This window comes from Onychomys torridus, chromosome 2, assembly GCF_903995425.1.
Source record: "Onychomys torridus chromosome 2, mOncTor1.1, whole genome shotgun sequence".
NCBI classification, from domain to species: domain Eukaryota; kingdom Metazoa; phylum Chordata; class Mammalia; order Rodentia; family Cricetidae; genus Onychomys; species Onychomys torridus.
In genome coordinates this window covers 135623704-135651321 of record NC_050444.1, presented here as the reverse complement: position 1 = coordinate 135651321, position 27618 = coordinate 135623704, and the positions used below count along the sequence as shown (strand labels likewise).

Genomic DNA, 27618 nt, shown 5'->3' with positions numbered 1-27618 from the left:
GCAGAGGACGTCACCATCTATATATAGCACCGGATCCAGGGGATAATAGAGCACCCTATCTGGCCCCCAAAGGTACCAGGCACACATACAATATACTTAAATACATGTAGGCAAAACACTCATACACATAAAATAAAAATAATCTTTTTAAAAAAGAAATGGATAGATTCTGGAAGTTTCTGGGAACACTGAGCAGGGCTTAGGTAGAGGGTGATGAGATTCTCGCTCCTCTCTCACTTGTTAATGCTGCTGCACTGGTGGTCATGCAGTTAGTTAGTAACGAGGCAAGCTGCAGGAAGACTGCAGCAGTTTTTAGTATGCAGATGCTGTCCAGAGTGGACTATAAGCTGGACATTGCTTGCATGCTTTCCACTTCACATATGGAGACAGCAGCCCAGAGGTATCAGAATGCCTGCGGTTCATGTGAGTCCAGAGTTTTCCAGACTAGGTGATCAACCAGATCTACAGGCTTCCTTCACCGTGGTGTATTTTTCATTACAGAGTGACTCCGTGTCAATTTGAGTATTGTCTAGTCTACCCTGAGGTGTTCTTTAGCTCCTGGAGAATTTGCTCAGTGGCTGTGACCGTGTTCTTAGGCTCATGATCACTGTCTGTTTATATCACTTGTTACTTCTTTTGCTTTTAGAACTCTTGAAAGCATTACTTCGTGTCACCTCTTTCCATGCTTAATTTCAGGATGATGTTTTTGTATTTTCTGCTTGCCGTGACCAATGCGTAGTGGGCAATTGTAGGGATGCCAGACGGAAGTAGGCTGGCCTCGCAGTGGTAGTGTCAAATACCATGGAATCTGAGCACCTACCACGCAAGCAGGCAGCGTGGACCTTTGTGTATGAGTGGGGCATGTGTTGGCGTAAGTACAAGGATTGCAGCCAGTGGGGGTTTAGGTGATGTATTTTAGACTCTTTTGTAGGAACTGCGGTTGTTTAAATTTTCATGTTTCTTGGAACACTGAAACTGAGTCCATTTCACTGTAGTAACTATTTTTGTGTATTTTATAATTTAGTGTATATCATAAAACACAATAAGTTTTATTCAGAGATAAGGGGGTGGGGGAAGCCAGGTGTGGTTGTGCATGCCTACAATCCTGCTGCTGCAGAAGCAGAGGAGGAAGGATTGCTGTAAGTCTGAGGCCAGCTAGGGCTACATGGTGGAATCTTGTCTCAAAAGAGAAACAGCATAACAGCCCGCAACCCCTAGCATTCTGTAGTATTGTACAGCGTTGGGGTACACATGTGAATCCATCGACTGGCCCTTCAGTGGAGATGAATGGGGAATGTGCTCTAGAATCCTCATTCTGTGCTGTGCTCATATGTGCAGTTGTTATGTATTGTTCCTCTCTGTTCTAGGCAATTGGAGGTAGATGTTATACACATCTCATAGATGGAGAGACTAAGGCCTGGGAAGTGTAAGTCTCTGAAGGTCATATATGTAATCACTGATGGTGTTGCATTCAAACCTAGGTTTTTTTCTGGGTTCACAAAAACCCAGAAAAAAAAAGAATTTTTTTAAAAGATCTATTTATTTATTATGTATACAGTGCTCTGCTTGCATGTGTACTTGCATGCCAGAAGAGGGCACCAGATCTCATTACAGATGGTTGTGAGCCACCATGTGGTTGCTGGAAATTCAACTCAGGACCTCTGGAAGAACAGCCAGTGCTCCTAACCTCTGAGCCATCTCTCCAGGTCCCCACAAATTATAATTTAATAACTACACCATTCACTCACATTTTCAGCCATCTAAGTTGTGGGAGGTGTTGAGGTTTGAACCCAAAGTCTAGCACACTAGGCAAGTGCTTCACCACTGAGCTCTACTCCTAGCCCATGACTGTCTCTTCCTGGATTTCACAGTCCTTTATGGATTTTGCAGTTGGTGACCATGACATTTAGTTGCTGAAAACTGAAAGAGAGCTCAGGTTGTAGGGCTGTCGTTGTGTGAGGTGGTTGGTTCAGACTCAGCCTTGGGGGGCTGGGTGAGGGAGAAAGAGGCGGAGTAAGGTAGAAGTGAGAAGTGTCGCTATTTCACTGGAAATGGGGGAGGAATGCCAGCAGAGGGCTGCGGGGGTGGGAGAGGAAGAGAAGGCTGTCATCTGGTCGCTTATTAAAAGGTACTTGCCTGTGCTTCTGTTCGGAGGCCTTTGTAAGGGTGTAACTCAGGGGCAGAAAGACTTTCAATCCAGGAATGTCTGCAGAAATCCTACAATGGTGCCAGGGTCTTAGATGACTGGAAATGATCTGTTCTCAACTTAGACCCAGGGCTTCATATTCCACAGCTAACTTCTTTCCAAAAACTGTTATTACATTTACTTATTTACTGTGTGTGTGTATATATATGTGTGTATGTGCATGTATGTGTGTATGTGTATATGTGTGCGTGTGTGTGTGTGTGTGTGTGTGTGCGCGCATGTATGTGTGTGTGTATATGTGTATATGTGTATGTGCATGTATGTGTGTATATGTGTGTGCGTGTGTATGTGTGTATATGTGTGTGTGCATGTATGTGTGTATGTGTATGTGTGTGTGTGTGTGTGTGTGTGTGTGTGTGTGCGCGCGCATGTATGTGTGTATATGTGTGTGTGTGCGTGTATGTGTATATGTGTGTGTGTATATGTGTACATGTGTACGTGTGTGTGTGTGTGTGTGTGTGTGTGTGTGTGTGTGTGTGTGTGTGTGTGTAGACCAGAGGGCAACTTGTGGGGTGCATTCTCCTTCCACTGTATAGAACCCAAGGTTATTCAGGTCACCACCCTCAGTGCCAAGCGTCTTCACCTGCTCACCTGTCTCTCCTGCCCCATTTTAACTATCTTGATTTTGACCCTTAAGAATCTAGAACAAAGTACAAATGCAAAAGAAGCGCAAAATATTGATAATCAGTCCGATTACAAATTTTAAAGATCATATGGGAGTTGTGAAAACTGTTCATAAAAACATGAATTCGGCACTGTGAGAAACCTTGTTCATTTTGCATCTGTATGACACCCCACTACCAGAAACAAGTATATGAGTCTTTGTGTGTCTGTTAGTGTATGGAAGACTGTGCAATAGGCTAGGGACATGGAGAGACTGAAGATCTTTTAGAAGATTCACCTGAGCCTGTCAAGAGACTAGCAATAACCTTTCAAGCAGAGAGCACCCCCTGGTGGTGGTCTGGAGGATGTGCGCCTCCTCTGCTTCTATATTTTACCATAATGAACTTTACCTGAATCAAAATTGTATCTTTCTGGTAATAATTATGGATTCAGGTTTCTAAGAGTTCCCACGAGATTCTAGCATTTGTTCATTAAAACTGCTGTGAAAATCCACAGGCTGGACAACTATCTGGATCCCAGAGAGCGGGAGTCTTACTCCATTGGTGTCCCTTCAATGTTTTATCACAGCTTCTAATTTTGACACTGTGCTTAAGTTATGCCATCAGTTTCTGAGGATGATGGAGAAGGAGCCATGTCAGATTTTTCAGTTATTCCTTGGCAGTTGTCTTATAGAAGTAAGTAGGTTTCTCACACACACACACACACACACACACACACACACACACACACACACATAAAATTATAGGAAGGAGTTTGGGGATTTTCCAGAGATATTATTAGGGTGAAGAGAACTGTCAGGGGATGGGAGATTCTGAAACAGCTTATTAAATTCACATCTGAGGTTTCTCTTTTGTATCAATAAGCATTCAAGTAATTACATTATTTGACAATTCTGAATCTAGATAATTCTGTAGTTGGGTAAAGTAGGGACATCAGCCCAGGGGAGAGGATCCTGTCAGGTTACTGTGGATGCATATTTCATAGGCCAGAGGAGCAGAGAGGATTACAGCATCTTCAGTTTCAACATGAGCCTGCTGGCCTGCAATGTGTGTATCCTTTTTCCTAGGAGAAAGCTGAATCCAAGCCCCCCACCTTCACAGTATCAAGTACAAGCTAGAGAAAATGGGCCTTGGCTTTCTACCACTCTGGAGTGTTCTTCACACAAGTAGCAAAGTACAGTACCGTGCATTTTAGCACTCCTTAGACACTGAAAACCTGTCCTGCGTCTGCACATTGCATAGTTCCATGTCGATTAGATGTCTGGAATTGGCAAGTCATAGTCAGAAAATAGATCCATGATTGTCAGGAACTGGGAGCTAGGGGTGGCTGGGGAGAGGGTGCTGAGTGCCTGCTAGTAGGTCTGGGGTTGGAGTGATCAAACTGTCCTGGAGTTAGAGTGGTGACCCCGCACAGCTCTGTGACATCCTGGGAGCTGTTTAAGGTGAAAATCAAACGTTGATCCATAGGAGTGAATAAAGTCAATATAAAGGTAATTTCAGTAAAATCTCTCCCATTTGGTTTTAGCAGAAATACTGCTTGATAATCTAAATAGCATAGGTGGCCTGGGACATTCTCATAACTTGTCCTGTCTTGGTCTTCACAGGGCCGCGATGGGCCTCCTGGAACATTGGCGTGTTTATCTGCATTCGGTGTGCTGGGATCCACAGGAATCTGGGGGTACATATATCCAGGGTGAAATCAGTGAACCTCGACCAGTGGACTCAGGAACAGATTCAGGTATGAGCACAGTGAATGGCCAGCTTCTCTTATCCCTGAGTAGGAATAGTTCCAGGTGAACTCTCAACTGGTTGTGAAGGTGAGGGAAACTTAGTTGTCAAACACATTTGTCAAATTCTAATTTTTATTTAATTTATATTTATTTGGGGCAGAGTCTCACAGTGTAGCCCTGGCTGGCCTGGAACTCACAGAGATCTCCCTGTCTCTACCTACTGGGTGCTGGAATTAAAAGCATATGCCACCACACCCAGCAAATTGTTATTTTTGTTGTTGTTTTGAACAGGCTGGCCTCTCACTCTTTCTGCGCTTACCTCAGCCTCCCAAGCCTTACCTTGAGATTACAGGTGTGTCATTCTAATCACAATGATTAATAATAAAATGATTACTCTTTGAAGACGTCTGTGATCCTCTAGGACTTTTGCACTAACAGATACAGCATTTGTAGTTTTAGATGTAGTCAGTCATTTAAACAAAAGAACAAACACACCTTCTGGGCTGAGGGAATAGCTCAGAGAGAGAATGTTTGCCTAGCCTGAAGGAAGTTTGCTGGGTTTGACCCCAGCACTAAGAACAGAACCCACAACCTTCCAAACTGTAGACTACTCATTTTTCTTCCTTGGTCTACAGGTTGGACCAGGGCCTCACACATACTAGGCAGATACTCTGAGCTGTGCTTATATTGCTAAAATGCATGTATACATCCTGCATGCCGTTAGCTTGGTGGGCTGGGGGTGACACATAAATTAATGCTGCCAGACGGCCTGAGACCTGCTCCTTGGTGTAGCTTCATTGCTCTTTATTTTCTTCCTAGATTTAAACATTTTATTGAAATCATTTTTTTTTCTTCTTGGGCAGAGGCATTAAGGGAGGAGGATCCAAAGAAAACCACTTGCTAAAAGTTAATGGTAGAAATCAGAGGTTTTGTTTTCTTTGTGTCTGAAGAGGCTTTAGAAAGGATCTCAGATTGTATGTCTAGGCCATTGTAGTTCTAAGTGGTAAGTGACATTTTTTTTTTCTAGTTTCATTTCTGTTGCTGTGATAAAACACCTTGACCAAAAACAGCGTAAAGGAGCAAAGAAGGAGCTTCTTTGGCTTATAACTCTAGGTTCCAAGCCACTGTTTTGGGTATGTCAAGGCAGGAACTTGAGCAGCTGGTCACTCCCCACCAGCAGTCAGAGTAGAAAGACACAAATGCATGCTGCCTTTCATCCAGCTTTTGCCTCTCTCAGACTGTCAGGAACTTGTGCCTAGAGAATGGTACCGCCCAGAGTAGGCCGGGTCTGCCTACATCAATAACAATCAAGACAGTCTTCCAGGGACATGCCTATAGGCCAATCAGAGCTAGATAATTCCTCAATTGAGACTATTTTCCCAGGACATTCTAGATTGTATCAAGTTGATAGTTAAAACACAGCATAGGGGTCTATTTAAATGCTTAATGGGAAATATATATTTACTGATAATAGAAATAAATAAGTTAGCTAAAAATAAGTTTAGAAGGGCCAAGGATGTAGCTTAATGGTAGACTATTTACCTACCATGTACAAGGCCCTGAGTTCAATTCTTAGCACTGTCAAAAGAAACCTGTATTAACTTAGAATTATAGCACCCATTAGTGAGGGCCCTGTAGAAATTTGATGGGTAGCTATGTAGCATGGGTTTTCAGATGAATTTTTACGGAATTATTTGTCCCTTATTAGACACATCTTTCAGTTAAAAACAGCAACAAAAACTGTTGAGGGGCTGAGAGACTGAGAACACTGGCTGCTCTTCCAGAGGACTCACAACTGTTACTCCAGTTCCAGGGGATCAGATGTCCTCCCTCTCTGGCCTCCTCAGACACAATCATGGTGCACAGACAGATATGCTAGAAAAATACCCATACACAGAAAGGTAGCAGAAAACAATTAAAGCAAGCAGGTGTCAGGAAAACAGACCCCTCGAGTTTCAGTCCTGATCTGCCACTTGTACCCTCTGAGAACCGGGGAGACGATGCACTCTCTGGGCTGACCTGCTCTTCCTTCTCTTCCACTGCAGTGCATGCAAGAGATGGGGAATGGAAAGGCAAACCGACTCTACGAAGCCTACCTTCCTGAGACCTTCCGGCGGCCTCAGATAGACCCGTATCTTTTCTGGAGCGATAGCTGAATGCAGTTTTGATGTTTGGGGAGAGCCAGGCGACCTTCAAGCGCTGTGACAGGACTGGGGATCTCTGTGTGGATTAGTCAAAGACTTTGGCTTTTCTCTCTCCTTCAAGTGAGGCAGAAAAGGCGCTTGTGTGCTGATGGGATTGTCGTGGAGTGTCACGTAGGGAGAGCTCGGTAATTAGGGCTGCGGTGATTTCACTGTGAGCTCTTCCATCGAGTGACAGTTCCAGTAGTTTCTGAGTCTCTGAAACTATTGTTTGATGAAAAGAATGGTTTACTGTGCTCTGTTGAACCGTGGCAATCAGCAAAACTAGCACTCATTTTTACTGCTTTTTAAAAATAGCTTATAGAAAGTATTGACTGTTTTTGCCCAGCTTATCAATATTGTTCTTCCTCTGTTCCCTCAGCAGGGCTGACAGACACAGAGCAAGCCCATCTGAAGGCGGTGTTTCTCAAGGGGCACTTTGCAGACTACCTCTTTGGGTGTGACTTTGGGGGGTGCTGGTGGAGCCTGTTAGGTGAAAGAGACCCATCCTCAGAATCTGGCAGCAGGGTCTAAGCTTCTTTGGGGGGAGGCTTTTAGGTGCCTTTGAAGTCTGTTGATAGGGACCTTCAGTCAAGGTTGGGCCCCTCGCTCTTGTCATCAGTCTAAGGGGAGTCACTTGAAGGAGGGGTTTCAGGGTCAGGTCAGGGAAGGAAGCTGCATCTAAGGAGCCGGGAGTCCTGTGGGGAACCAGGCAGGAGAAAGGAGGACAGCGTTGCCATGGGGACCAGTTGCTCTCTCACATCCCACTGTTGGAGACACTCTTTTGATCAGTCCTTAATAAGCATCTGTAGAGCTGTTGAAGGATTTATTCGAGATAAATATGAGAAGAAGAAATATATGGACCGAAGTCTGGACATCAGCGCCCTTAGGGTTGGTCATAAATCTTTCATTTGGTTTCTACAGTGGTTTACTTTTTAATCAGGCCAGGAAAGAATTTGAAAGACTTTCACTTAATAAACGAAATACCAGTGAAACAGCAAAATGGTCAGTTAATAAACGTGAAAGTGGCCTGTCATGGCCGTGTACACTTTTAATTCCAGCTGAGTCAGGCAGTCTCTGTGAATTTGAGGACAGCCTGGTTTACATGGTGATTCCAGGCCAGCCAGGGCTACATAGTCATACCCTATCACAAATGAACGAACTAAGGCTACAATAAATAAACAAATAAATAAATGTAGAAGTGGGAGAAAGCCAGGTGCTGAGTCAAGGCCATGATGTGGACCATGCTTAGAGATTAACTTGTGGGCAGGTACCAGTGGATTCTCTGCCTTGATCTACACTGAGAAGTGCTACTGGTTCCCAGTTCTAAATTCTTCCCTCCCTCCCTCCCTCTTTGAATTTTTGGGACAGGGTCTCATTTTGCAGCTTAGCCTGGCCTCAAACTCCTGCCTCTACCTTCTAAGTCCTGAGATTATAGATCTTCTCTATATCTGACTCCAAATTCCTTCCTTAAAAAACTGTTTATTTAGCCAGGCACACGCCTTTAATTCCAGCACTGGGAGGCAGAGCCAGGTGGATCTCTGTGAGTTCGAGGCCAGCCTGATCTACAGAGCGAAGTCCAGTACAGAGAAACCCTGTCTCGAGAAACAAAAAAAAAAGTGTGTGTGTGTGTGTGTGTGTGTGTGTGTGTGTGTGTGTGTCAAAAATGTCATGGTTTGCAAATGTGGAAGTCAGAGGACAACTTATTGGAGTCACTTCCCTCCCCCTACCATAAGGGTCCCCGAGAGCGTACTCGGAAAGATCGTTAGCAAGGCCCTTACCCACTGAGGGTCTGGCTGGTCCCAGATTACTTTTTATAGATGGTCATGTTGAGGGTAAAGGTCAAGTAGAATGGTATTGTATTTATATGTATATGTTAATAACACGCACATATGCTTTTTGTTTATGAATGACGCCAGAAGAAGCAGTCCTAGTTAAATCATTGTGCCTCCTTCAGTCTGACCAACCTGTTCCTGCACTGTGGTGTGCTGACGGCCTGTGCCATTGAACTGATTGCCAGTGTATTGGGGAAATTATCAAGGCCACTCCACGTAGTTAAAAGGGAGGTTTATTTTGTGGGGTAACTTACAAATGAAGGGGTAGGTTGCAGGGTCTGGGAAAGGTATGGCGCGGTCCGGCGGTGTTCTCTGGAGAACTCTGCTCAGTCTACCTCCAGCGTCCAGGGTCCCGGAACCAAGAGAAGCCTCTTCTCTCGATCCTGGGTCTTCAGTTTCCTCCCTCTGCCCCACCTTGTAGGCGTGACCATTACCGAAGCCTCAATGGGGGTTGGAACTTCCAGGCCAACGCTGGAATGGCTACCCACTACATCAATGGGACACTTCTTTTTTCCCAAGAGTTTCAGAGGGAGATGGATAGGTACCAGTTACAGCTCACAGGAGGGAATGCAACCTAGTTTCTAGATAAGTATGCCTACTAATGATGACTAAGAAGCAGTAAAGATGACACTCTGGATCCTTAGTCAGCTTTTGGCAAGATTCTTTACAATAATTGATAGTGTTTTCCCAGCCATAGAATTATAGGGAGTATGAAATTCTGTAGTCCTAGCACAGGTCACACCCACCCATCATTTGTCTGTCTTCTCGTTTTTATTCAACTGCTCTCTTTCTTGTTTGCATTGCTAGGGATTGAATCCAGACAAGCACTCTACCACTGAGCTCCATTTCCCAGCCTTTAGTTGTTTATTCTAGTGGATGATATGATAGCTAGCCAGTGAAATCATGTTTGCATGGGGCTCCCTAAGCCATTTCATGTAAAAGCTTTCCCAGATAGTTTAGTTAGGCTCATTGGAATCAGCTGTAGATGGATGTTTGGCAGTGTATGGGAAGGGCCTTACCTGGTAAGTCTCGACAGGCAGGTAAATGCAAGGAGTGCAGGCAGTCAGGGAAGAGGAATTCCTTCCCAACCTAATACAGCAGACTACTCACAGTCATCTGGAAAAATAAGGCTTGTCGGTTAGAATAACTCTTCCAAGAAAGAATTTACCGCTTGTACAGCTACACCCCAGAGAGCTCCATCCAAAAGAATTTCATAGGGCTAGAGAGATAGCGCAGCAGTCAGTAGCATGCACTCTATAGCAGAGGATGAGAGCTCAGTTCTAGTCCACTCCAGATAGCTCGAATTTGCCTGTAACTCCAGTTCCATGGGATCCAGCACCTGCTTTTGCCTTCTGTGGGTGCTTTGCACTTGTGTACACAACATACCTCTCTCCACACACATAATTTTAAAATAAAATAAATCTTTTCAAAAGAGTTTAAACCCAAGCACATACATTTTCTTTTATTTATAGAAAGTAAAAGCTATGTTCACTGTGTTGAAGTGTAAACTAAACGAGGAAGTATGTAGAGTGATCCAGAAGATGGGGAAGGGGCCTGTGGCAGGAAGACACTCAGAGCGCGTCATACATTGCTGCAGCACTGCCCCCACAAAACATTGTTTTCATTTGGGGAGGAAATACTTCCTTTTAACTGAAGCTTTCAGTTTTTCTATTTACTATGCTTAGATGTTTTCATATTCTTGTTATACCAAGAATTAATAGTTACTTCAGTCTCTAGCACCATAAAGAAAAAGAATATTTTCAGCAGCCAGGATGATGGCACATACCTATAATACCAGCCTCTAGAGACAGAAGCAGGAGGATTGCCACAAGGTATACACCAACTCGAACTATATAGACAGTTTCTAAAAAAGGAAATAAAATAACAATAAAACAAAACAAAACAAAAACATTTGCTAAGTGGAAACATTTAATTTTAAACAAAAAGCAACTGGCTTTGTTAAAGAGATCATTTTGTTAGTGTGAGGTGCTAATATCTAACAACAGCCTTGTGCACATTAGGTACATGTTCTGCTGAGCGACAGAATGTCTGCTTTTTGTGTTTCTTTGTTTGGATTTTGTTTGGTTTTGTTGTTGTAGTTGAGACAGAGTCTCACTTATATAGCCCTGGCTAGCCTGAATTTACTACCTAGACCAGGCTTATCTCAATCTCCTACAGATCCACGTGCCTCTGCCTCTTTAGAGCTGGGATTAAAAGCGTGTACACTACTCCCTTCAAAGGTCCATTTTAAAAATAGACAAACGGTTTTCAACTTCAGTATGTAAATAGTGTTCTGCTGAGCATAGCCCATCTGTGATCCTAGCACTTTGGATGTACATGTAGAAGGATCAGGAGTTTAAGGTCAAACTCAGCTATAGTGAGTTTAAAGGCAGCCTGGACTACATTAGACTCTTATTTCCAAAACCAGAGACAGAAAGGAATAGTGTTCTGAATCCCAGTGCCACTCTATACACAAAAAGAAAGTATGATGATGATAAAATTATTTTACAGGAAATATGAAAATTAAGAGGAAGATCTCATGCCTACTCCCACTGTCTCTCCCCCTAATGACTCATTTGGGTGTGTTCCTTCTTCAGAGGCAAAGTCTAGTTATAAAGAATGTCTCCTTGTATCCCACCTATTGATCATCCGTGCATGACCTTTATTATTATTACTATGGCAGTTATTGCATCTCCTGGTGAGCAGACAAGTCCATTCCTTTCCCCTCAGTCACAAGGCTGTTGTCATTTAAGTTTTTGTTAGCATTTCTGGAATGGACAACTTGGTACATACAACTTTTTGCATGTTTTAGGTTCTTTTGGGAGGCTATTTTTTGAGATAGGCTCTTGCTATGGCCCAGACTGGCCTGGAACTGACTCTGTAGCTCAGGTTGTCCTTGAATTGGCGATCCTCTGCCTCGGCATCCTAGTGTTGGTATCTCAGGCCCACACCACCAAGCCCTGCTAGATTGATCCTTTCTCCCTCCCTCCCTCCCTCCCTCCCTCCCTCCCTCCCTCCCTCCCTCCCTCCCAGTGCATGTTTGCCTGCAGGCCAGAAGAGGGCACCAGGTCTCATTACAGATGGTTGTGAGCCACCATGTGGTTGCTGGGAATTGAACTCAGGACCTCTGGAAGAACAGCCAGTGCTCTTAACCACTGAGCCATCTCTCCAGCCCCCCATTAAAATGATATTTTTGTTTTGGGATTATTGTTGTTTTGAGGGTCTTTGTTGTATAGTCTAGACTGGTCTCAAACTCAAAATCCTCCTGCCCCAGCATGATGGGATTATAGGCATTTACCACCATGCCTGTCTTTAACATTTATTTTTTATATTCCTTTGGCTTAGTATAGTTATTTAGAACACATAAGAGATCCTAAAAGGGCACAAATGGGTGGCAACTTTTAAACCTCCATAGATAGCCTGTATTAGAAATTTCAAGGGTGATGAATGGATCAGGCTGACGAGAAGAGTGACTGCTTAAAATGTGTAGTATGCCCTTCAGTGTGGAGACTAGTGAGAAGGTCAGCTCATACCCACACCGAGTCGGTTGAATTGCTACATCAGAATCTTAGGGACCTCTGATGTCCTGCTTGTGTTTGGACTGTAGCTCCTGAAACACTAACTGTGCTGACGCTAAGACATCCCTCTCCTGTTAAATCACTGTAGAAAGAGAAGGACGATAAGTGGAAACGAGGGAATGAACCTGCCCCAGAGAAAAAGATGGAACCTGTTGTTTTTGAGAAAGTAAAAATGGTAAGTGGGAACCTCTCACCATGTGGGTGGTCTCGTGTTCACTTATATGGAGGAGGAGGTGGATGGGAGACTTCATGGCTGTGAGTGGGTTTGAAACCATATTGCACAGTTGCACTGGGACTAACGGCCCACATGTGGAGCAAAGCTTGCCCATTGCCTGACACTGTCTAATGTGCTCTGTAGCTTCTCTCGCGTACTCTCTAGCACCCCTCCCCCTCCCCTTTCCCCTCCCCCATCTCCTCCCTTTATCCTTCCACCTCCCTCATTTTTTGAGAAAAGGTCTCACTGTGTAGCCCTGGAACTTACTCTGTAGACCAGGCTAGCCTTGAACTCAGAGACCTGCTCCCCACAATCTGAGATTAGTGGTGTGATGCACTGCATCTAGCTTATAGCTCTTCTCTGTGAGAGGAGGGATAGATGGAAGCTGGGGACTGTGTCTCTCCCTTCTGAGCAATGCATGTGTTCCCTGCCAATGTGGTATGGCCGCGTGATGCCTTCTAAGCAGATGTTCCCTCTGTGTTAGACTTCGTTAAACCTCTTACCTCCTTTCCCTGCTGCAGCAAGAAGCAGTCCATAAGTGAGGTCACACCGACATCTTTCCTGTAAGACACTGGCTCTGTAGCAGAGCTTCTGGGAACATATAGTCTTAAGAGAAAAGATGGCCAATAAATTCTATTTATTTATTTGTTTGTTTGTTTGTTTGTTTAGGATTATTTGAGACAGGGTTTCTTTGTGTAGCCTTGGCTGTCCTAGAACTCACTCTGTAGACCAGGCTAGCCTTGAACTCACAGAGGTCCATCTATGTCTGCCTCCCAAGTGCTGGGATCAAAGGTGTGCATCACCACCTCCTGGCTTATTTTTTATTTTTTAAAGGCTTATTTGTTTTTTATCTTATATATGTGAATGTTTACCTGCATGTATATATGTGTATGCCTGATGCTTGCAGAGATCAGAAGAAGGCATTGTGCCCTTCAGAACTAGAGCTGCCATGTGGGCGCTGGAAACTGAACCCGGGTCCTCTGCAAGAGCAGCCTGTGCTCTTAACCACCAAGCCACCTCTCCAGCCTCTTTTTCCCCCATGTTTGCTATTGCTAAGGAGAAGTCCTTTCCATCATGGTTAGCTTGTCTGCAGACTTGTCACGGTGACTATGGTAGAGTAGATGGGGACTCTTTACAGTGGCCTCCTTTAGCATAAGGTAAAAGGTTCCTAAACCAAATGAGAAATTGTTTGGTTCCTGACTTTTTCTTTAATTAAAAAATAAAACTTAATCCCAGCACCCAGGAGGCAGAGGCAGGTGGCTCTCTATGAGTTTAAAGCCAGCCTGGTCTACATGGTGAGTTCCAGGACAGCCAGGGCTATAGAGAAACCCTGTCTCAGAAACGAAACACAACAAAAACCCAATTTGTTTGTTTATTTGTGGGGTGCATGTGCTGTAACATATGCGTGGAAGTCGGAAGACTAGTGAGAGCCCATCTTCACCTTCCGCCCTGGGGGTCCTGGGAGTTGAACTCAGCCTGTCAGATTCGCCTTTATCTGCTGTATCGTCCCTTCAGGGTTCTTCTCCCCCACCCCAACCCCCACCCCAGGACTGAAAACTGCAGGCTGGGTGACTAGTTTCAGAAGGATAAGCGTCTCCAGAAAGCTAAAACAAGCTGCCCAGGGCTGTTTTTCACTTCGGGTCCAGTTCATGCACTTCCAGGCACTTCCTGAGTCTTAGTTCTTTGACAAACAGCCATACCACAAGAATATCTGTGGCTTTACAGTGATGGGGTGTATGTAAAAACAACTGCTTGCTCTTTTTTATACCATTTTTTTTTCACTTTAGCCACAGAAAAAAGAAGATGCACAGCTACCTCGGAAAAGCTCCCCCAAATCTGCAGCCCCTGTCATGGACTTGTTGGGCCTTGGTAAGAATTAGGCTTTTCAACTCCTGTGGTCTTGCAGATTTTGTGAATTCTCAGCCACTGTAGGAAGACAGGGAATCAGGGCTTACATTTGTGTCTACTTGGTTAAGATTTTCCTCTGTTGCTCTCTTGAGTTCTGAACAGTTACTCTAAGAAAGTGTTCACTAGGCCTTTTTCAGAGCAGCTCAGTGTCATGGCTGAGATATGACCTTTGTCCCCAAAGTGTGACCTACTACTGTCTGGGATCTTGAATAGTTTACTTAACCTTTGAATGCTACTTTCATGACCATGTGGTGTGGCAGGTCAGTGTCTACTTCAGATGCTGCTAGAAGGATTACCTCTGAGGCCCTGGCCCTTCTCCTGCTTACCAAGCCCTTAGTAAATGTTGGCAGTGTCACTGAAGACGCCTTTGAGCCTTCTGCCGCTTTCCCGTACTCTCCTGCTGGCCACCATCCCTGCGCGACCCTTTTCTGAGATGACTTGCTACCTTGCAGTCAGTTTTCTCTTCGCTGATTTTGCCGTTTTCAAAGAGAAAGCTGTTCTTTCTCACAGGCCTTGTACCTTCAGGCCTCTGCTGCTGACTCAGGTCATTAACTACTATGGCTCTGATTTCCACACCTCATTTCTCTCTGAAAAAGAGTCTTACACACCTGTCCTTCCAGTGGGCAGAAGGAAGCCAGCTTCTCAGCTGTGGCACTGATACAGCTCTGAGTTTCGGCTGCTCTCTGACTGACAGTGGACTGTAGCCTACTCCAGAGCACTTGTGGGAATGTGGACAAGGCCTCTTTTGAAAGCCCTATCCAGGCTCCCTGGGCTGAAACTGTGGTCTCATTGTGTCTGCTTCTTGTCTCACATAGAGGATGTGTCTTCATAGCTGTTCTGCTTTTAATTCTGTCTTTCCTTTTAGATGCCCCGGTGGCTTGCTCAATTGCAAACAGTAAGACCAGCAACGTCCTAGAAAAGGATTTAGATCTCTTGGCCTCTGTTCCATCCCCTTCTTCAGTTTCCAGAAAGGTGAGTCTTCTGTACTTCTCAGGATTAAAGAACATTCTGGAAAAGTTGGAAACATGACATGGAGTTGAGTCATGCTTCCTTGGTAAGGCTGAACTTTTGTTCATTTTCTCTTCATTTTCTCTTTAGTATTATGTTATCCGAGATACTGTTTCATAGTATTTGTCTTTTGCCCCAAAAGAGTGACTAGTTGAGTGGGTCTGTGTCACAGGGGTGTCATATTTTAAAGGCTGATACTTGAGGTGAGCCCCTCAGCCTGAACCCCTGCCAATGTGTGTGGGAATGAAAGACTTGAACTTCAGCAGCTCTTATTTATGGAGTGCTTGCTACTATGTCCCAGAAGTGATGTCTGTGTCTGTCTTAGAGTTTCTATTGCTGTGAAGAGACACCATGACCACAGCAACTCTTATACAGGAAAACATTTAATTGGGTGGCTCACAGTTCAGAGGTTCAGTCCATTATCGTCATGGTGGGACATGGCAGTGTGCAGGCAGACATAGTGCTAGAGAGGTAGCTGAGAGTTCTACATCATGATAAGCAGGCAACAAGAAGTGAACTGAGATACTGAGTGTGACTTGAGTATATATGAGACCTCAAATCCTGCCTCCACAGTGGCATGCTTCCACCAACAAGGCCACGCCTACTCCAACAAAGCCACACTGCCTAATAATGCCACCCCCTATGAGCTTATGGGGGCCAATTACATTCAAACTACCATATTCCACTCCCTGGCCCCCATAAGATTGTAACAATATCATAGTTGAAAATGCATTTAGTCCAACTTCAAAAGTCTGCATAGTCCCATCACAGACTCAACAATGTTTTAAAGTCCAAATTTCAAAATCTCTTCCAAGATTCTTGCACTCTCTTAACTGTAATACCCTGTAAAATAAAAATAAAAAAGCAGATCACATACTTCTAACACATAATGGCACAGGATATACATTATCATTCCAAGACTCAGGAAAGGGAACATAGAAAGGAAATACTGAACCAAAGCAAGACTGAAAACCAGCTGGACAATCTCCAAACTCTGCATCTCCATGTCTGATGTAAAAATGCTCTTCAGATCTCCAGATCTGTTCAGTTTTGTTGACGGTAACACACTTATTTTTCTTGGACTGGGTCCACTCTGTTAGCAGCTCTCCTCAGCAGGTATCTCATGACTTTGGTGTCTCCAAGGGAATCCAGGCTTCAACTTCACAGCTTCATGCAATGGCCTCTCTAGGCATCCATGCAGGGACACCCCTGACACATGCCTGGCATCACCAGCTTTCCTTAGTCACAGAAGGATATTCCATAATGCCTTCCTTCTACCCTTGACTGTAAAGCCAGAACCACATGGCCAAACCTGCCACGTTCTCCTGCATTCTGGGGCTAGAACATGGCCCCTTGTTCAATTACATCTTCATCAGCTTTCTGTTTTCCACAGTTTCCTTCATTGCCTAAGCTTGGCTGTTCTGGAATTTGCTCTGAAGACCAGATTGGGCTCAAATTCAGAGATCCCCCTGCCTTTGCCTTTGGAGTGCTGGGATTAAAGGCATGCATCACTACACCTGGCTCTAAGCTTTTCTTTAATTCCTTTTCACAAGTTGGAAACTTAGCTGAATGAGAGCTTGCCCTGAGGTCATCTCTCTCTTTATTCCATTTCTTAATCTGTTTATCTTCTTGAACATAGGACTTAGCTCCATTCTACTTCCTGGTGCTATTTTTCTTCTCAAATTTTATGTTTTTGTATTTTACCTTGCTCAGCTGCTCCCTTTCATTATAAATCTTCATTAGAGTTAACACTAATAACCACACAACCAAGTCTATACTAGGCTGTTTTGAGATTTCCTCAGCCAACGGAATTAATCCAACCCTTCACGTTAGCCTCAATCAGACTTTCTGGACAAGGGCAAAACCAGCCACATTCTTCACCAAAATATCACAAGAATGATCTCTAGGTCACATTATTAATATTCTCCTCTGAAACCTCTTGAGCCAGGCCCCACAGTTCAAATCACTCTTAGCACCTCTGTCTTCCATATTCCTACAAATAAGGCTCATTAAGCCACACTTAAATTGTTCAACTGCTTTCCTAACCCAAACTCCCAGAGTCCATATTACTCCAAACAAAAACATAGTCAGGCCTGTCACAGCAATACCCTAGTCCCTGGTACCAACTTCTGTCTTAGGTGTTTCTATTGCTGTGAAAAGACAATAAGACCATGGCAACTATTATGAAGGAAAACATTTCATTCAGTGGCTTACAGTCCAGAGGTTCAGTCCATTATCATCATGGTGGGACATGGCAGCATGCAGGCAGCCATGGTGCTGGAGAGGTAGCTGAGAATTCTAAATCTTGTACAGGCAATAGGAAGTGAACTGAGATACTGGGTGTGGCTTGAGCATATGTGAGACCCCAAAACCTGCCTCCATAGTGACACACTTGCTCCAACAAAGCCACACCTCCTCACAATGCCACTCTCTATGAACTTGTAGGCCAGTTACATTCAAACTACCACAGTGTCACTTTGTGTATTTTGTTTAATTTCATTTCTCCACAAGAATTCTCTAAAATGTATATTTTGCAGATGAAAACACTTAGTTGTGGAAGTTGCTTCTAGTTGTATTATGAGAAATAGCTACTCTGGGATCTTTGTATGTGTGAGAGAGTGACTGGGAATTGAACCCAGAAACTTAGTCATGCTAGGCAAACACTTTGCCACTGAGCTATCTTGAGCCTGTGCATTGAACTAAACTCAGTTCTTGGTGTTGCATCATTTTGGGGTTGTTTTTATTTCTTTTCTTTTCTTTTTTTTTTTTTTTTTTTTTTTTTGAGCTGAGGATCGAACCCAGGGCCTTGTGCTTGCTAGGCAAGTGCTCTGCCACTGAGCTAAATCCCCAACACTTTTATTTCTTTCTTATCAAGTCATATTGTTTTGTTGAAGAACAAAGGCTTGTACCAGAGCTTAATTTGCAGGGTTTGTCGGGTATTTTTAATGGTAAAATTTTCAGGAAGATGCTAACTTAACATGAGCCTTAAGTTCTTCTCTTTCTTTCTCTACCTAACTATCCCCTGTTGTCTCACACCTTAACAGTGTTGTCCAGGCTGACCTAGAACTCACTGTGTAGCCCAGGTAGCCTCAAACTTTCAGCCAGCCTCCTGCCTCAGCCTCTTAAATTCTGGGATTATAGGTGTGAGTTATACTCCTGGCTCATGAGCCATTAATTCTTTTTAGAAGAGAGTGTAAGGGTTCTTGCACAGAAGAGCATTCTGATTCCCCCTGTCCTCTGTGCTCTAGGCTGTAGGTTCCATGCCGACTGCAGGGAGCGCCGGTTCTGTTCCTGAAAACCTGAACCTGTTTCCTGAGCCAGGGAGCAAATCAGAAGAAACAGGCAAGAAACAGCTCTCCAAGGACTCCATCCTCTCACTGTATGGATCCCAGACTCCTCAAATGCCTGCTCAAGGTAAAGTCTGTGAGGTCATGGAGGTGTTCCAGGGAAAGACCGAGAACAAACATGCAAGAATGTGTTAGAAGTGTATTCGGCCATAAAGAAAATGAAATTTGTAAGCAATGGATAGAACTGGAAAATACTATGTTAAGTGAGATAGCCCAGGCTTAGAAATACATGTACCACATGTTTAATTTTACTCTGACATAAGTAATCATGTCCAAAAATTGTGTGCTGGAGTCCATATAGGAGAGGGTGATTGTGGCTAGAGTCCAGGAAACTGGAAAGGGCCCACGAGAGGGGGTCTCTGCTGACCCTTGGGGTAGAAAATGGAAGGGCGAAAGAGGAGTCATGGAGAAAGAAGAGCAGGGATGGGTCCTGGGAGAGGAGTGTGTACGGGGAAATCAACCAAAAGTGAGTGTATATGAAAAATGCCACCAAGAAACCTGCTCCATTGTATGCTAATCTATAAAAAAATTATTTTGTTGTGACAAGGAACACTAACTCTGAGTCCAGGGACATTATGTATAAAACAAACTTGAACATGACATTGCTGGGGAAGCCACAAAGTATCAGCAAATAGATACAGTGTCATCAGGGCTATACTTCTGTGGAGCCTGACTCAAGGTCAGGGTCTGCCCTGGAAAAAGGAATGACTAGATCAGAGTGAGGCCCAGAGGTAACCTGAGAGACTTACAGAGAGCTCACCCTGCTGATTTGCTGGAGAACAGGATTCCAGGTTGAGTAATTGGAGAACTTCTTCCAGGAAAGGACTAGCTGGTGTGTGTTTGGGCTAACTGTCTTTTCCTCTTTATCAGACCCTATGTGTGTTTTCTTGGCAGCAATGTTCATGGCTCCTGCTCAGATGGCATATCCCACAGCTTACCCCAGTTTCCCTGGGGTTACACCACCTAACAGTATCATGGGCAGCATGATGCCCCCACCAGTAGGCATGGTAGCTCAGCCAGGAGCCTCTGGAATGGTTGCCCCCATGGCCATGCCTGCAGGCTATATGGGGGGTATGCAGGCTTCCATGATGGGTGTGCCGAATGGGATGATGACCACTCAGCAGGCCGGCTATATGGCAAGCATGGCAGCTATGCCGCAGACTGTGTATGGGGTTCAGCCAGCTCAGCAGCTGCAGTGGAACCTTACTCAGGTAAGCAGCCTCACTGCACCTGGGATGGGACTTCAGAGCCTTCTCGGTGTCCCTCCCTGATCTCCCAAATCCTCTCCATGTGGACAAGCTAATGCCAGAGATACACCTCGTTTTATTTCCATAGAAGGCCTGGCTGAAGTCAGACTTTTTGAGGGTTCCTGAGTGCCTATAGGAGACCTGTAGACTAAGTCTGAGTCCTTCCACACCTTCTAAAAAGAAGACCAAACCTCTACAGACAAGAAAGGGCACAAGCAAAACTCTTAGCATGGCTCCACGTGACATGGCGTTAGGCATAGGGCCCGAGTCCAGAGAGGAGGCTATGCAGAGGAGCGGGGAGCAGAGGCCTGAGAGGAGGCTGTGCAGAGGAGCGGGGAGCAGAGGCCTGAAGGAGGCTGTGCAGAGGAGGGGGGAGAGAGGCCTGAAGGAGGCTGTGCAGAGGAGGGTGAGAGGAGACTGTACAGAGGAGGGGGGAGAGAGGCCTGAAGGAGGCTGTGCAGAGGAGGGAGGAGAGAGGCCTGACAGGAGACTGTGCAGAGGAGGGGGGAGAGAGGCCTGACAGGAGACTGTGCAGAGGAGGGGGGAGCAGAGGCCTGAGGAGGTAAAGGCATGCTGAGAAGAGGCTGGGGTATGGCAGAGGAGAGCTCTGCTTACCTGGGGCCTCACAAACATGGGAGCTGGAACACACAGGTGTCTAGGTTGGTAGCTTGGAAAGACATTGTGGGGACGTGAGCGTGACATAGGAGGAGGAAAGTCTTTGAAAATCTGGAGGTGATGGGAAAGACACAAGTAAGGATTGGAACAGAGACGGACAAATCAGAGGACACACCGTCCATTCGTCTATGCGGTCACTCCACTAACAGGAGAGGGCGCTCTTTTAACGCCTGTCTCGGAATGTCCCCAAACCCTCCTCCTGTCTGCTGCTGCCTCAGAAGAATGAGGCACTATGAAGGAAGCAGAATGTGGTAGCAGGCATTCTTAAAACCTATGAGGAGAAACTAAAAAACAAAAGTCAGAGCACATGCCCCCACTCCAAGCCATTGAGCTATCCGCATGGAGCTGGGGGAAGGAGAGAGCTTTCTAAGAATGTTGCCCTGGTAAATTGACCACTCTTCAGTAGAAGACCATATTAAGAATATTTGGGTATCACAAATTGTTCTTGAAGGATTAAAAAAGAAAAAAGACACATAGTTGAGGGTAGGGAAGTTGGGTGAATTGGGGAAGTGTTGGAGTGAGGGGTAAATATGATCAAAACAGGTTACATGAACCACCCAAAGAACTAATTTTTAAAAGAATTTCAGGTAACAACCCCCCCCCATCATGAAGCAGAAAAAAACTGTTACACAGTTCACCAACCTGAATAAAGTCTCCTTAAACAAACATTTTCAGATAAGAAAAACTACTTGAAGCCAGGCGTGGCAGCCAGCACCTGAAATCCCAGAACTCAGGAGGCAGGTGGATCTCTGAGTGTGAGAACATCCTGATCTATATAGTGATTTCCAGGACAGCCAGAACTACATAGTGATACCCTGTCTCAAAAAAACAAACAAACAAAACAAATAAATGAATAGTTCTGGAAATTATTGTATATAGTATATTATAATGATATAATAATACATATTATATAAAAGAAGGATCCCTTTTTTGTTTGTTTTTTGAGACAAGGTTTCTCTGTGTAGCTCTGGCTGTCCTAGAACAGGCTGGCCTTGAACTCAAAGATCCACTCTGCCTCCTGAGTGCTGGGATCAAAGGCGTGCGCCACCACTGTCCAGCAGGAAGATCCCTTTTATTGTATTTAGGGAAACTGACCCACAAGACAGGGTTTCTCTGTGTAGTCCTAGCTTCCCTGAAACTCACTATGTAGCCCAGGCTGGCCTCAAACTCACAGGGATCCACTTGACTCTGCTTCCCAAGTGCTGGGATTAAAGGAGTGTGCCAAAGAACAAGAAAATTCTCTGGGCTGAGGCTGCCTCTGTCTGTCACTCCCCACACAAGTCTGTCAGTCACACATTAAACAGGCTGACGTCAGGCTTCAGATTAGAGAGGAAAGAGTGGAGACAGTGAGGCGGTATGGACGACTGTAGCAGCGTGACATTTCTCAGGTGTGCTGGGGTGTCGTTCTGGAAAGTGTTCATCCTCATGAGATGCCTCCTGACCTCCAGGGAGTGCAGAGGTATGATACCTGCATACGTGTCTATGTATGTATGTGTACACAGAAAAAAGCAGGCTAAAATGTAACAGCTCGTGATTTTAAAGATGAAATGTGGGTTCTGTTGTAGTCTTCCAGTTTTCCCCTAAATTTCAGCTCTCAGGAAAACCGAAGTTCTTTGAAAAAGTCTGTCTTTCAATCTAATTACAAAGAAGTCCTTACTGGCCCAGCAGAGTAGCACATGACCTTAATCCTAGTACTTGTGGGGCAGTGGCAGAGGCTGGATAATCACTGCAAGTCTGAGGCCAGCCTGGTCTCTATAGTGAGTTCCAGGCCAGTCAGGGCTACACAGTGAGACCCTGTCTCAGAACCAAACAGCAAAAAGAAGACTGTCCCACCCAGGCTGCCTTCCACTGGCAATTCGCCCAACTTCTCTGGCTGTCACAGGTGACAGACACGTAGGTTGTTTCCCCCATTTCTTCCTTTGGCCGTCCGGTGGGAGGCCCCCATCACCCCACTTGTCCAAGCAAGCGCGCACAGCTGGTATTGGCACTGCCCGGGGGTGATGGGGACGGGGGGGGGGGGGGGGTGGAAAACTGCAGCAGGGACCTGATTTAGACTCCTCAGAGGCCAGCTGACAACAGGCCCCAACAGTGAGGTGTGAGGAGAGGGCGTGGGAAAGAGGAAGAGAAGCTCATTGGAGGCTTCTCTGCTGACTAGACTCGGGAGCCCTCCTTCCCCTGTTCTGTGTCCTAACTGGCTGAGTGCCCAAGGCCTGATCTGAAAATCTCTGTCCTTTTCAGATGACCCAGCAGATGGCTGGGATGAACTTCTACGGAGCCAACGGCATGATGAACTATGGACAGTCAATGGGCGGTGGAAATGGCCAGGCAGCCAATCAGACTCTCAGCCCTCAGATGTGGAAATAAAAGCAAAATGCCTGTATGGCTGCCACTCTTCCTCATCCCTTGCTTTCCCTTTTCTCTTCTTTCCCAGCCCTCTCCTCCTCTTTTTCCTACCTCTTTCTGTTTGGTTTAGAAATTGCTCATAAGTCATCTGGGGTTTGGCGTCCTGCCCAACCCAGTCCCTTCCCCAACTCACAGACCTCTCTGTTGCCTTGTGTTGGTCATGTCCCCTGACTTCCTGATTTCCTCCCACCCCACCCTCTCCCTGCACCAGCACCTTAGAAATTATTGGCAGAAGAGGGTACATGAGCTGCTCAGTACCTTCCCTTGAGGCTGAGCCTCCTCTCAGGCCCCCAGAAAGGTCTGTAGAGGCTGAGTGCTTGGCAGAGGGAACGTGGAGTGGTCCTTTGTTTTAAACTATTTCTAAGTGTTGGGAGTTCTGCTTGAAGAAGCAAGCATTGTTCCCAGTTTTGTGGGAATGAAGGAAGTTGCGTAGTCAGATAATCCTTGGGTCTTGGGTCAAGTTGGTCCTGGCCCTGGAGTGAGGCAAGCCCCTTCCTATGAGGATGAGCAAAAATATCATTCCACTTGACTTGATGAGTGCTATCAGGATCTGGAGCTTCAGGACTTGCTGCTCCAGTCTGCCTTTCTTAGCACCAAAGACTCCATGAAGGTCCCCCACACAAACACACATCCCTTGCCCGCCTTCTGCCTGCCTTGAGCAGGATCCGGCCCTGTGGCTGAAAGACCAGCCCCTACAAGGAAATGCAGAGCTTAGTGTGTGCGCTGCTTGTGTGCGTGTGGATGTGTGGATCCCACTGGCCACCTCCCCATCTGCTCTGGGTGTTTTGTTTTTCTACTTCTAGGTTTTCGACAGAGAGGAATTAATTTCTCAATAGCTAAAACTGTTGCCAGGTTACCTTACTGTGTAAAACTTGCCATCTCATTGATAGCTTCCTCCTCCTTTCCCTTTCCCATCACCGTCTTTGAGGTCCTCGTGTCTAAGTGCTGTTCACTCACCTCTTCCAGGTGTAAGAGGCGGAGAGCCTGGGCAGCTTTCTCTCGGCCATTGTTCACCCCACTTGAAACTCAAACAAGAAAACTTTGCTTCAAAGATCTCATGTGTGGGAACCACAGCGCCTGGTTGCCTTTCTCCTCTGTATGTGTAAACCCCTTAATAAATATTGCAGGGAAGGACCGTTTGCTCGGCTGTCACTGTGTCACTCTTGGAAGACAGTGAGACACTCACAGGATCTTTGCCTTCCAAGAGCATCCTGCTGCTTTCGCTTGCATTTTAGAGTTCTGTTCCTGGTAGGCCAAGGCCTGGGTCAGTCCAGAAGACAGGAAGGAGGCCTTTCCCCAGTGGTATCCGGAGCAGTGAGCAGAAGGGTCCGGGGCGCTGTAGTGTAAGGGTCGGGGAACATTCAAATCTGGAGTGGTTTCCCCGCAGGTGGAAAAGCTGAGACCCAGAGAAGAAATGAGGTTCCTAGGCATCAACCCCTCCATGGCAGAGCCCATAGTAGACTCTGAGACTCTGCTCTGTGAGCACTTTGTTCTTTCCCTGTACCCGGAGGAGAAAATAGGTAGTTTAAACTCTTCCCTAGCAAGGGGGCAGGAGCTCCCTTTGGTTGCCCGGTTAAAGGTGACCCAGCCCTCTAGGCAGTGAAAACTAGGAGGAACTTGACTTTTCCACCATGAAATGGGATGATGCTCTGCTGGGACAACAGCCTGCAGTGCGTTTCCTCTGTTTGACTGCCTTCCCTCCCTCTCCATCTCCCACCTCCACCATCCTTTCAGCAGAGCACACAATTGAGTGTTACCGTGTAAGTGTGAGGGTGGCACAGTGTCCACTCACAGTGAGACACTGCTACCATATCCTTTTTAACCAGAATTCCAGCAAACTACTATTCCCAAGGGTCTCAGTATAAAAGAGCTAATTGTAGCCGGAAGACAAAGTAATTCCTGTGGTGCATTTAACACAATATGGGGCAGTTAGCAAGCATTCAACTGTCAGTAAGAATTATGTGCCAGACGTGTAAGACATTAATTCATCCAACACAGACTGAATGTGTGAACATTGTGCAGCCTCTGTCTGAAGCATCAGAGACAGTACAGTAAGTAACTGCTCCAGTTGTCTGGGCTGGTTCAGTAGGAGAGACGGACAATCAAAAAAATTTCAGAGAGTATTAAGGGAAGAGGATCGTGAGCATGGGGATTTGGATGGAGTGTATCAGGAGGTTATGTCCCAATAGACCTGAATGAGCCAGCAGTGTGGTGGAGATCTGGAAGAAGGGTAAAGCAAATGTGTGTATGGGAGGTGAGCTGGCTGGAGTGTACTGGACATGAGGCATGAGTTGGGGGTGTCGGTATGGATGGATTAATCTTGCAGTTGGCATCTAGAGAAGAGGGCTTGGGATCCACTAGATTTTAGGATTTAAGAAGAAGAAAAAAGAACTAGCCAGGCAGTGGTGGCACATGCCTTTAATCCCAGCATTCGGGAGGCAGAGGCAGGTAGAGCTCTGAGTTCAAGGTCAGCCTGGTCTACAAAGTGAGTTCCAGGACAACCAGATCTACATAGAGAAACCCTGCTTTGAAAACAAAGAACAAAATTAACATTGTCCCTGGTCTTAAGCTTAACACAATACATTTATAATTGCTGATGGTGCATTATGAGCAGGGTTGGAGAATAATAGCATCTGAGCTGAGTCTTAGAGAGGTAACAGTTAGCCAGTGGGTAGAGGAAAGGGGAGGAATAGTCCAGATAGCATGATGTGAACAAAGACCATTTGGAGAGAGGAGAGCAGGTGGAGATTCCTAAATAAGTGGGTCTATGGTGTGAGATGAGGCAGGTAGAGGTAACCAGGTCACGGGAGTGTTTCCCATACTCCAGGTGAACAATAGTGTCATTTCCCCATTTGAGTTGTAAATAGCTTGCTCTCATACCAATGTGAATAGCATGTCTAAGGAAGCAAGATGAGAGCCATCAGGCCAGAAAGATGGTAAAGCTATGCTAGGGTCCTGGCACGGGGCTGGGGAAGAATGGACTGGTTCAAGGCAGCAATTTCATGCCTGATTAGGCACCTGAGATGCTACCCAATGTCCTGTAGAAATCCTCAAATAATCTTGGGAAAGATTGCAAACCTCCTGTGTATCTAGAATCTAATAGCCACAGAGTGCCTCCAGAAAGTCCTGTGGAGACAAGTTTGTCATAGCTTCCTAGTACTTAACAGCCTAACTTTACTGTAGAATCCATTTTTTCCCCTAAAATATCTAATATGCATGGAATACCACTCGGGAAAAGCAACCAGAGAAATACACCAAGAGGTAGAGCTGGAAGGTCACAACAATGTCTAGGAAGTGAGACAGAGGGGAAAAAGGAGAGAAAGGACCTGAGCTTCCAGGCATGCCAAAGAATTGGTGGAAGAAGCAGGGAATCACTGACTACAGGCATGCTGTATTTGGGCTGCCTGTCTTGTCTCCAGGTTGGTTGGACGGCTGGGAATTGGGTTTGAGTCTGACGTCAAAGAAGAGGTTGGACTGGAGGTACTAATGTGAGAGTTAGCCCCATGGAAGGAGAGGATGGGGTCAGAAACAGTGAATTAGTAAAATGAGAAGTATGGGCTAGGAAGAGATCCTGGGGGAACAGTTCAGTCTGAGCAGGGGTTGAAGCGGAAACACCCAAGAAGGAGAGAAGATGGGGTGGAGGTAAAGATGTAAAATGAGAGCATCCTGGGAAAAAAGACACAGGCAACCCTGGATGTCAAGTCAGCAGGGAAGCTCAGTGCACATAAGGATGGGAAGGGACTGTTGGACTCAGCGTGTGACAGTGTGCACCAGCATTTTCGTAGGGATGGTAGGGCCAGAAACCTACTAATGTGGGCCGAAGACTACACTGAAATAAGTTCAAATAGAGAAAAGGCTCTGTTCCGTTAAATGTACGGAAGTTGTTAGTAAGAAATAGAGTATGGATTCCAAACCAATGAGGAAAAAGCTAATAACAACTGTCTGCCTCATTCAGGAACAAACAAGGTGTGTGTGTGTGTGTGTGTGTGTGTGTGTGTGTGTGTGTGTGTTGCCATAACACAGGAAAAGATGCTCTGAGCATGTGATAAAGGCACTGAATATGTGAAGAAATCATTTCAAAGAGGAAAAAGTTAAGCAAATCTGGTGGCATAGGCCTTTAATTGCAGCTACTCCAGAGGCCGAGGCAGAAGGTCAGGGCCTGTTTTAGCTGCAGAGTGAGTTCAAGGCCAGAGGATGGCATTTAGCTTAGTGACAGTGCTTACTTAGTATGCATGAGACCCTGGGGCCCAGCCCCAGTACCAAAAAAGGAGAGAAAAGTACACACAGGTCCATGCACACACACACCTCTGAATGGGCATTGTAAAGGGATAGCCAGATTACTAGCGTATCCATGTGAAGAAAATGTTGGAGAAGTAGAAATGAGAGCTGTGAGGTAGCTCTGAGTAGGGCACAGGGCTTTAGTCTCGACACTAGGAGGAAGAGGCAGGGGAATACCTGTGAGTTCAAAGCTAGTCCTTTCTAACCAGTTCCACACACAGCAGGACTACTAGCGATATGTGTATATCGTCTCTGTGTGTGCATGTGTGCATGCATGTGCCAGAATGAAGAAGAGGAGAATGCAATTCCAAGTGCTAGAAAGAATGTGGAGCAAGCAGAGCAGGTGGGGATGTAAACTGATCCAAGTGCTTGGAAGGACGCTTTAG

At 45.5% G+C, this 27618-nt stretch overlaps 1 protein-coding gene across 3 annotated transcripts in view; it reads left to right on the top strand.

Annotated features, from left to right (window-relative positions):
• Smap2 (small ArfGAP2) overlaps positions 1–24093 on the top strand; it is a 51643-nt gene extending 27550 nt beyond the window's left edge. For 2 of the 3 annotated variants that reach the window (XM_036178773.1, XM_036178775.1), the window contains exons 2-10: positions 4434–4567; positions 6605–6690; positions 7552–7630; positions 12241–12327; positions 14154–14235; positions 15140–15246; positions 18531–18696; positions 19524–19840; positions 22790–24093. In XM_036178773.1, coding sequence (XP_036034666.1) covers positions 4434–4567; positions 6605–6690; positions 7552–7630; positions 12241–12327; positions 14154–14235; positions 15140–15246; positions 18531–18696; positions 19524–19840; positions 22790–22915 — 1184 coding nt within the window. In that variant the 3' untranslated portion in view covers positions 22916–24093. The remainder of the gene's footprint in view (positions 1–4433; positions 4568–6604; positions 6691–7551; positions 7631–12240; positions 12328–14153; positions 14236–15139; positions 15247–18530; positions 18697–19523; positions 19841–22789) is intronic. The other variant, XM_036178774.1, reaches the window with a different exon arrangement.
• Positions 24094–27618: the final 3525 nt, after the last annotated feature.